The sequence below is a fragment of the Ruditapes philippinarum genome, unplaced genomic scaffold (assembly GCF_026571515.1).
Source record: "Ruditapes philippinarum isolate M1 unplaced genomic scaffold, ASM2657151v2 ctg732_1_1_1_1, whole genome shotgun sequence".
NCBI lineage: Eukaryota > Metazoa > Mollusca > Bivalvia > Venerida > Veneridae > Ruditapes > Ruditapes philippinarum.
The window spans coordinates 287,183-298,179 of NW_026864254.1; the positions used below are offsets into that span (position 1 = coordinate 287,183).

The following is a 10,997-nucleotide window of genomic DNA, read 5'->3' on the forward strand; positions in this document are numbered from 1 at the left end:
TAATCGCCACAAGTCTTTAAATGCTTCGAGTCACTGCAAACAAACAAGATTTTTACATATAAAGTAAATCTTAAGTATTCCTACATATATCATTATTGGGAATTTTTAGGTATACCTTTTCTACAAACTTGTAGAAACATAACTTTTAAAGACATTTTAATGAGAAAACAGAAAGCATTAATTTGTAATAAGGCAAGTTATTCATAATTTACCTTTGCTTGGTAGCAGGTATACCAATGTCTTCAATCAAACTGTCCGCCAAAATCATCGCCACAAGTCTTCAAATGCTTCGAGTCACTGCAAACAAACAAGATTTTTACATATAAAGTAAAATCTTAAGTATTCCTACATATATCATTATAAATGCGGAAATTTTTAGGTATACCTTTCTACAAACTTGTAGAAACATAACTTTTAAAAGACATTTTTAATGAGAAAACAGAAAGCATTAATTTGTAATAACGCAAGTTATTCATAGTTTACCTTTGGCTTGGTAGCAGGTATACCAATGTCTTCAATCAAACTGTCCGCCAAATCATCGCCACAAGTCTTCAAATGCTCCGAGACACTGCAAACAAACAAGTTGTTTTACATATAAAGTGCATATATTTTTAAGTTTTCCTAGAGATATCTTTAGGGAATTTGTAGTTACCTACTATATGTTGTATGAAAGTAGGATAAAAGTCTTTAACTCAAGATTTAGGCGTGATATGCTAGTACTGGCCAGTTTTTTAGTTATATACCTTGAAAACTGATTGGCAAAATTTGTAGTTTTTATACCTTGAAACTGATTTGGCCCGCTTCAACATCTTCCTGCATATTAACATCCCGGGGTATCGCTGCATTACCATTTAATAGCTTTTCGTAGTTTAGATCTGCCCAAATACTATTAAAAATGCTCGAGTCCAGTTTCAGGCAGCTCGTTGTCTTCTTCAAACAATTCCTCGACAAATGACGCACTCTCCCGAACTGTGGTGTTTACTACTGGTACGAAGTGATTCGGTATCCAATTTACTTGCAGTCATGTCTTGCCTTGTAGAAGACCACATTATATATTGCCAAATCCTGAACCATCATCTTGCCTGGGAATAATCAATCTGTTCAATGTTGGTACTGTATAATTCCGCTCCCAGCTGAGGGTACATTGAAAATAATTGACAATGTAATACCGAGCTAAGAGCAAAGATGTGCCAAATACCCATGTATGTTTTGTCCTTACACGCCTCCATAACTTCTTTTTTAAAGATAGTTCTTGGTACCAACCGTGTTCCAGGGATGTAGTGTTCAGAAAACATTGCATAAGTCTTTACAAGTTGCCGCGCCTCTTTTTCAACTAGGACTGTCCCATTTTTAAGGTGCTCGTCACTCAAATAAAGATCAATGTTTGTTACCATTTCGATGACAATTCGGCAACGTATTTCAGTGTGATGATCTTCGTCCCCCAAATGGCAAAAATGCTCCCGGACCGTGGTAGGCAATTTCCATCTCCCTGAACACATACTGGAAATTTGCCCAATGTTGCTTCAACTGTCCGATTGTTTAAAGGTTGTTTATGTGCCACTCTGTCAACTGTAAGCCCATGACTAACTACATTGATGTCAGGGTTGAAGTTAATGTCTCCGTAGAGTTCTCTTACCTCATCCTCTATTTCAGGCACTATGATCTGCAAATCACCGAAGGATTCACACAGACACATTTTACTCAATATCATTTGAAAGTAGTCTTGCCTGGAATATGGATTTATGACTGGTGATTCCAACTTTTCCGGGCTTTTACTTTCATGATGCTTCTCCGAGTTACTTCTGGCACTGCAGGGTTGGCACCATTCTCCTCTGTGTTTACAACGGTCACTTCATTTCGTTGTAGTTGTTTCTTTGCATACTTTTTCTACATATTTTCCTATTTAAGCAAATAACCGAATCCCCCGATTCACATTTCTTGCAAAAACAGGATAAACTCCGTACACTTAACAAACCTGGTTCTTTTGTACTGTTCAAGATCTGGTGGAATTTTCTAGTACTAGGCACTGTTTCACATCAGTTTCGGGTCTGTTTCTATCGATCTCTCCATTCTTCACATAGAAAAAATTGCGCGTTGACAGTACATCATCTACTTTCAGATGACTCTGACAGTAATTTATAAACATCTTCTGCACTGTTCAGAACTACTTTATTTCCAATAATAGCTCTATCCAAAGACCTATTCAGTACACCAATCTCTCCATCGCACTCACTTTTTCCCGTGCTCTGAACCAAAATAGTTTCTGTTTATTTCAATCTTTCATTGGCAATGTCTGCAAACGGTCCCTTTGATTTATATTGAGCACTGCACCCATCACTAAATATTATCCGTCTCTTTGGCTTTTCAATGATTTTTTCTATGTGACTATTAACTATATGTGCAAAGTGATTTACGGCATGATAATCATGGCAATTGTCCTCTGATATAATAATGCTTGAATTACGTACTAAACCTACATCAGACTGAAAGTAGGTCACTACTGGATGCATTGTCACTTGCCGAGCAGTGAAAAAAGCTCCTTTTGATTTCACTTTGGTATTTGATTTGCCGGTTTTTTTGGCAAAAATCCATCACTTGCAAGACTGAACCAGCTGGAAGGTTAGCTTTAATTTGCTTGAATTGTTTGTTCTGCCACTGAGCTGTGAAAAAAGTGCTGAAAGAAAGTGTACCCTTGTGCCGGCTTCTTTAATGTCCTTTTCAACCATCTCTTGAATAAGTTTAGTTTTTTACTTACCTTTCTCAGTTATCACCACTTTCTTTACCATACCATTATCACTATTTGTGTCATTTGTCCAACGGTTCCATGTAAGGATTTTGTCTTCAGGAATCTGGTTATAAAATTCCTTCAGTGTTTTCTCATAATCAAAACACTGATTACAACCACCATTTATGCATTTTTGCATCATAAAACTGTTCACTGTCAGCCTTTGGGCACAGCAAAATGTCGACAATATCATTTTCATTTGTCTTTTTACATTTCTGGTCAGGAGATACTCTACTAAGTGTCAAAAGTTTAAACCTTATGTTAGTACAGTAGGGGCAGCAACAGTAATCCCTGTGACTTAGGGATAGCAGGCGTACATTTCGTTTTTCTCAGTGCTGCGAACTTGCCAAGACTGACATTTTTATGATTTTCAAAATTATACTTCGCATGAGCAGTCTTTACAGATACTTGCATTGCATACCCAGGACCTTCTTTTGGTAGCAAATCTCTTCTGTGGAAGAATTCGTGATATGTCTTCCGCAAGTAAAACATCTGGATGCCTTTTACGTCAACTCTGCTTTTGCGCTTCAACATGGCCCGCTTTGCAAGGTAAAGTCGTGCTGCAGGCTTAACTGAACTGAGTTGAATTTTAGTACTCTTCTCATTATTTTTCTGTTTTGGTGAATTAACTGTCTTCATATCTTCTTTCTTCTCGACCATTTTCTTTTTCGCTAAATCATCCTTCAAATCATTTAATTTCAGATAGTTTCTGCACATATATTCACTTATAATAAGTAACTAGTTATTGCGCTTGATGCCCTAATATCTGCATGTCCTGTATCGTTGTCCGAAAGTAACCAGGAACTATTTGCCTGATTTTTTCAATTTGCCACTTTAATGGTCGGCACAGCGACACTTCTCTGAGAGGGTGTTATTGTTGAGCGAGACGTCTACATTTGATGTTGAACTTTCACTCTTTGAAATCATTGCTTTGTATATTATCAATTTCATCATACGAATTGAACAAAGGTGTTATGTAACCAATTGGAGATGGTGTATTTAAAGTGTAAACCTCTTAAAAGTTCAAAACATAATTCTCTTTGGGCCACTATTGACATTAACTTTCGAAATCTGTTTCAAGCTAAACGCTAATTAAAAAATGTTTTTGTACGTTTCTTCCCTCGTTGACAAATGGCCTTCCTGGCAAATGGAGCACTTCTCCAAAAAATGGGAAATCACCTTAAGGAAATCGTACTCAATTATTTTCGTACCTTTAAGGCATTCACACGACATGTTTTCGCACAGCCTTTCATCCCCCCCTGCTTCATGTGGAGCTAACAGAAGCAATTCAATTAAATATGTTTGCTTTGTGCTTCCGTTTATATCACCAAAGCCAGCAAGTAAATGTTCAGCAACCTTAAATACAGTGTATGTCTCAATGCAGATGATTGAACTGTTAAATGCAGTCCAGAAATATTTAAATAAATATCAAATTTAATATAAAGAATAAGTTGGAAATATATTTCAAGGCACTAAATGGAAAAGACATCTGATGATTACCTTCAGATGAAACTCCTTTGCTTTACCTTTGAATGTTGTTGCTTGTAAATGACAAAAGCGTTCATGAAAGCTGGGTCAAGGGCCAACCAAGTGAAGTTTGTCCACCAGCGTGTGCCAGATCACTCTGTAGACAATAATTGCTTTAAAGAGGGTGATGTCTCTGGACTCCATCCATGTATTTGTTGAATTCAACAATGGTCTCCGTGTTTTACTCTATAAACCCTCTTGATTTCTTTCATTTCGCTCAACAATGCGTTCTCTTCCGTTAAAGAGAGGGTCATAGTAACTCTTTAAGTTGAACACATGTTTTTTTTATCTCTCCATACATTGGCAAGAAGTTACCCGTCTTTTGGCTGCCTTGCCATTGATTCACCACGCTTCAGGCTTCGTACCTTGTCGTCCTTTTTCTTCTGTTTTGATACTTTCAGACGTATGGGCCCATATTTCCTTCCGGTATTAAACGAATTGGGCCGGTATGTTCCCTTTTCATGTAAGGATACGGCCAGGGGTACGAATGTAGAAAACTTATCGATGAAGACTGTATGGTGTCTGTCTTCGATCCCTTCTACCAGTGTCTCAATGAGACTTTTTCTTAGCCATGTATCCTTTATCTCCTAAGATATAATGGCTATACATGAATATATAATACACATAAGAAGCTGAGAATAAATTTAAATAAATGATATAAAGTTGAGATTATATCCGCATTATATCTTCGTGTTTCATTCTCGCTTGGAATGCATACCTCAAAAACCCTGTCGAAGAATAGATATAAAGATGTAAAAAAAATTAAAAATATATAATTATATATATTGTAATCAACACTTAAACACCTACATTGGTGTCATATTTCGTACTTTAGCTGTAAGGAAAATACAAAGTCATTAATATATTTAATACGCGTCTACTGTACCTCTTCACTTCCCGTACACTTAACCTCGTCTAAAAGTATTGGTAATGTTCCTGCGCCGAAGTGTGCACCGCTGCAGTTGGTACTTAAATGATTACATAAAATATTATTAAATTGTCGATTTTATGTGTTACTTCATTCAGTAGCTTAAATTCAAACTGTTTATCGCAGACAATAATAACATTATAATTATAATATAATTTGAGGATCAAACGGGAAATCAAATACTCCTATCAGTTATTCTTGATTCCCTGTTAGGCAAATACATTTGAAAAGTTGTCTGTCTTCTGCTAGTAAAGAGTTAAAATAGTGAAGTTAACAGGAGCTTATTTTTGGTTTAGGACAACTTAACAATTTGTAAAAAATTGGTTTTATCTGTTTTAAAATTCAGCCATAAGCCCTTCTGTTAAATGGCCAACAGGTGTTTGGTAGGAATTCACCTTTTGACCAGAGGGCTTTCTTTTTGTTATTGGGGCATGAAGCCGTTGTAATGGCGTTGTGGACGAAAGGTTTGCAGTGTTGTAGTTGATGTGCCCGTACCCAAAATTCTGTGTGCATCCTATCCCACGTGATAGGTGCTTGTTCCCTCAGGTTCCTTAATTGATAGTCATAGCAAGACCGGGCATTACAATTGTTCTTAGCCGCTAGATCCCGTAATTATTCCCTAAACTTCATTTGAGCAGGGACTTCTTGTGGATATTTTGTTGCATAAATGTCTATAAACCTCATAAATGCTGTGGTCCATTGCTCTATGTTGTAAATTCTTTGCTTTTAAACTAATGGAATTAGATTTAAATTGCCATTCAAGCAGTCAAATTGCAATTGTTAAAGGGATGTTTATGTTTCCTGATCATGTGCGAAAATTATTGGCAACAGTGACCCAAAATATAAAAATTTGTTCTTCCAAATTTTCTTTTGTATTCGTTTTGAAATTTGGGAACATATCGGAGCATCGAAAGGAGAAAAGGGCTATCCTTTGTTACCTGTAAGCTTTGTTATATTAGAATCGAGCACTTCGTCCAATAAACTGTCATCACTATCCGATTTCTCTGAATTTGCATAATTTACGTCTGATGGATGACTTGTGCTTAATTTTCGGGTGGGCGATTGTGTCCTTTTCATTTTAGTTGTTTGAGTACAAGTATGCCCTCTACTCTAATGCCCTTGATGGGGGATTAAGTCATTATTGCCTGTTTCCAGGTTGTTAGCTGATTCATTTTCTTCTGAGGCCTAGTCTTAATCAATAATGTCAGTGTTCACTACAGCTGGGGCCTTGGACCGGCCCTTTCGGGATCTCTTCGGTAGTGAATTTTGGTGTTTTCCACTGTCAACTGAACTTTATCTATTTCGTAGCAGAAGCTGTTTGTCTTTTACCACAACAAGTCCTCGTCACTCTCAGACAGAGAGTTATCTTCCAATAGATGGACTTTTCAATATCCTTTTTTGTTTACCGGTATTTTTTTTAAATGTCCTACTTTTTAGCTCGACCTTTGTGATGGCTTTTCGTCTTTAAGACTTGCCTTTAGTTCATCTAAATTGATTAAATATGTCTTGCTAGTTCCACAGGAATACTTCTGTTTATATTGTTTTCGTATGCTTGTATGAATCTATGACATGCTTCTGTATACATCATGGACACTATCAGTAAATTGTGCTCATTCTGAATTAAGCGTTCATTCATGGAATGCGCAGTCTCTTCTTTCATATCTTACCTGAAATAAAATGTTTAAAATAATTTCAAAAATACATTAGTTGTAATGTAAAAGGATATCCATTGGAAACACAGAATGTAACAATGCAATATAATAATAGAAGACTGGGTTTGATAAGAGTCTATTTATGGGATGTTATGAAATATGCAACATCTCTCATGCCACACTATCATTGGCACATTGGTATTCTATTGTTATAACATGATCCTAAAGGACCAGACAATATAAAGACACTGATTTTTATGCTGGGGCATTTTACGGCCTCCATACGGACATTTTCAGACTGCTGTTGTCATACTTTACATAGTATTTGCAACTGTGGCCCTCTCTTTTACAAAGGTAAGAAGATCATCAAATAATGGTTCCATTCCCTGTTCAATTAAGCGGGTTGCTCGCTCGACATATTTCGACCTAATATTAAAATCTGCGAACAATATTTCTAAGATTTTCAGTGTTATTAAGATCCGGCATGAACCGTACTTGTGATAAATTGATCTGACATTTTTCCATGTCAAGAGACAGATTCATGAGACCCTATATGTCATTATTTTTAATACTATTGCCTTTGATTAATTTCTAAACATGTGATCTTGCAACTAAATGTGGCTGACCATACCTAGATTTTAATATCGGTTTCGCTCGTTCAAATCCCTCCTCGGTCGGCAACACAACACAATCCTCAATACTACGCTTAGCGTCACCTTGACAAAACTGAATTAAATAGCTTAGTTTTAACCTATTGTCATTTATCCTTGATTCTATATTTGTCTCAAAATTACAGATGAATTGACTAAAATCCGCCGGATTTCTATTAAATGTAAACAGTTCGGGTTTTGGCAGGTTGAGACTCTCCTGCGCGCTAACGGTCATTGCTTTAAGTCCTTGGAAAAATTGTGCATCACAAATAGGTCCTTGTACAAGTGGCTCCGTCTCTGTAGTAAGCTTTGTCTGTGTGATTTGATCAACGTACTCCTGCACTCTTTCCTGTGATCTTAATGTCTTTTCAGGCAACACGGATTTTCGAACGCGTTCGCTCGGGCTCGAACCAGAGTCACTTTCATCATCCAACTCGGACCTCGCTAACTGGTCTTGAACTGATTGCAGTTCAAGTTCTCGCTGCAACTCTGCCTGTTGATTATTCAACTCTTGCATTTTTCTCTGCAGCTCGTGACGTTTTCTTGTCTGATCCACCTTTAACTCTGCAAGCTGACGTCTTCTCTTCGAGGATGATCTCGAGTTTTCAGTTAATTCGCTTCCTCCATTTTCACTTACTGAAGATGCCAAACTGTCCTTATTTGCAGCAATATATTCTTGGAATTGTACTAACAATGAGTCCAATTCTGCATTTGTGACGTCGCGTGAGCGTTTTTTTTCCATATTGTTCTTCATGTGAGAATATTTCTAGACTGTCATGTTTCTTTCAAATTCAAATTCCTTCCAGCACTCGTTCATTTCTTCCCTTAATTCACGTACATACGAGATACTGTCTTTCTCATTTACGCGCAAACTTATACCCTTCGAAAGTTTAGCAAGCCTTGATTTACATCTTTGTAATTTTGCTCTTCTCCGCAACGATTGGGTTCTCTGTCGAAGCCATATTCACTGATGACGAGAAAAATCTCAATCTGTAAGGTCACTTTAATAGTGAATTACGCTGATATAACTGTTCAATAAGTTTTCAATAACTGGGGTCAACAATTTCAAGAAAGCGTTCAATAACTTTTCACTATCTGGGATGACCTTCAATATCCTTCTCAATATCTGGGATTGATTATGTTCAATAACTGTACGGGACTGTCCGTGCACGGCGCAGTCGTAAAAGTCGTCAAAGTCGTTCGTGGGATAAGTGAAACTCTGCATGTAAATTTGTATCTTTCCCTATATATAAATATTTTTGACTACAAAAATTTCCACAAAAAAGCTAGCAAAACGGTTATTTTAGAAATTTAAACCAAATTTTACAATAACATTAAATAAATTTTCATTAAAAACCCCAATAAGAAAAACAAAATTTACTTCGACTATAAAAATTTTAAAGTAAAATACCCCTTAAACCCAAAAAATACCCTAAACAAAAAATAATAAAATCCGTTTTCTTGACAAAAAAAAAAAAAATTTTTTAAATATTCAAAAGGGTTTTAAAAAAATTTTAAATAGAAATGTTTTTTTAAAAATTTAAAATTTAAATACTCCCAACTTATAAAAAAAAAAAAATTGGGGGGAAATTTCCCCCTTGGAAAAAAAAAATGCAACCTTTTACCCAAAAACCACAAAAATATGAAACTAAAATTTCAAAAATTTTACATTTATCGGCTTCGCTCCCAAAAGCGCCCTTTCGAATGCGGCCCTTGGTGCCGATGTTAGGGGACTGCCTGATGATATTGTTCCTAAAAATTTTACAATTTTAATTTTTTAAACCAATAAAAATGTTAATTTTTATATAAAAACCTTTCCAAAAATTTAAATTTTCCCGCTTATGGATAGGGTCAAAAGAAAAAATTTTGAGAACGAAAATATAAACAAGTTTTTTGGCATATAAAATTTAAAATGTCTTCGGGACAGGCCAACAAAGGGGGAAAACCAAATTAATAACAAAAAAATCTATATGTTTTTGTTTCTCGACCCCCCTGCATGATCCCCAAGCCAGTTTTCTACTCAGGTACCTTTAAAAAAAATTGTTAAAATTTATAGAATAAAGGTAAAACATCCCCCGCCCGGGGAAACAAATTTTCCCTTAAAATGCAATAAAAAAGTAGAAAAAATTTTTTTAAAAATCCCCATCTAAAGAAAAAAGGGTTTATTTTCCCCACAGATAAAGGGACTTAAATAGAAACCTTTTAAATTTCCCATAAAAAATGTAAATTATTATAGCAACCATGATTTCCAAAGCAAATTTTAATTTTCCCATAGCACAGTGAATCAAACACCTGGGGGCTAAAGGAACTTTTTTAAATTAAGGGGCCAGAAATAACCTGCCAAAAATCTTCATAATAATAAATTTTACTTTTCCATGTCAGGGACAATTAAAATTTTCCCAGGGAGCCATATTAAAACCCCCATCTTTTTTTTTCTTTTTTATTTTACTGATTTTTGGTGTAAAATGTAAAAAGTAAAAAAATTAAACAATTTTTTTTTCAAATATTTTAATTTTAATAAGTGTAAAAAGAAAACATTTTTTTGTCAGGGAATTTTTTTATTACATAAGAAAAAAGTTAAACCTTTGTCTGACACTGTTTGTTTTAAAACAAAGTTTAAATTTTTTAAAAAAAAAAATTTTTTAAATATAATTAAAAAAATAAAAAATTCCAACCTTTTTTATTAAAAAGTGTCGGGTTTTTTAAAAAAATTAACATATAAAAATTTTTATTGTTTTTTTTTTCCCGGGTTTTAGTTGCAAAAAAAGCCACATTAAAAAAGCAATTTCCTACAATTATTTTTATTTTATTTAAATAACCTTCTCGCTAGATAAGAAATCTTTGGGTTAAACAGTCGTTCGGTTTCGTGCGGGTTGAAATTTTAACCCCAACCCTTGATAAAACAAAATTCTAACATTTAAAACTTTTTTCCCTATAAAACAAATAAATGTCAATCCCAATTTACACAATTTAACACATACGCCATCCAAAAAAAGGGAAGCTTACATCCCTTATGCGTCATTGACGATATAAACGAAATAAACGGGGGGAAAAATTTCCCTTCCCCTTAAATTCTTAAGGTTAACAAATTTTAAATCGATTCTTTCATTTTGGTAAATTAAGAAGGGAAATTTAGATTTAATTTTTTTTGCTTTGTTATTTTTAAATAAGTCGTTTTGTTCAAATATTGGGAAATAATCACCCCCGAAGAAATTTTCCCCCTTTCTTTTTACCAGGGGCTTTTAATTTTTAGCCTTTCATTTTTCAAACAACAATGCACTCAAAATTGATATCTATTTCCTAAACGGTTAGTTTTTGACTGTTCTGTTTAACCGAGCCTATCAAAGCTGGGCTCAGCAGGTTAAGGCTTAATTGTGAATTTCGAACCAAGTTTTCCTTCGCCAGGTGATATAATAGTCTCCGTCCGCTGTTATTTGGCTCCTTCATCTGTCTGT

General features: G+C 35.1%; 1 protein-coding gene across 1 annotated transcript; it reads right to left on the minus strand.

Moving 5' to 3' along the window:
* Positions 1 to 7,483: 7,483 nt before the first annotated feature.
* Positions 7,484 to 8,284, minus strand: LOC132724990 (uncharacterized). The gene has a single exon (XM_060709984.1). It carries the CDS (start codon positions 8,282 to 8,284, stop codon positions 7,484 to 7,486), a length of 801 nt encoding a protein of 266 aa, XP_060565967.1.
* Between the last annotated feature and the right edge of the window lie 2,713 nt (positions 8,285 to 10,997).

Bases quoted from the DNA above. Each gene is read 5' to 3' on its own strand.
- LOC132724990 (XM_060709984.1), bottom strand. From the start codon at position 8,284: ATGGAAAAAAAACGCTCACGCGACGTCACAAATGCAGAATTGGACTCA.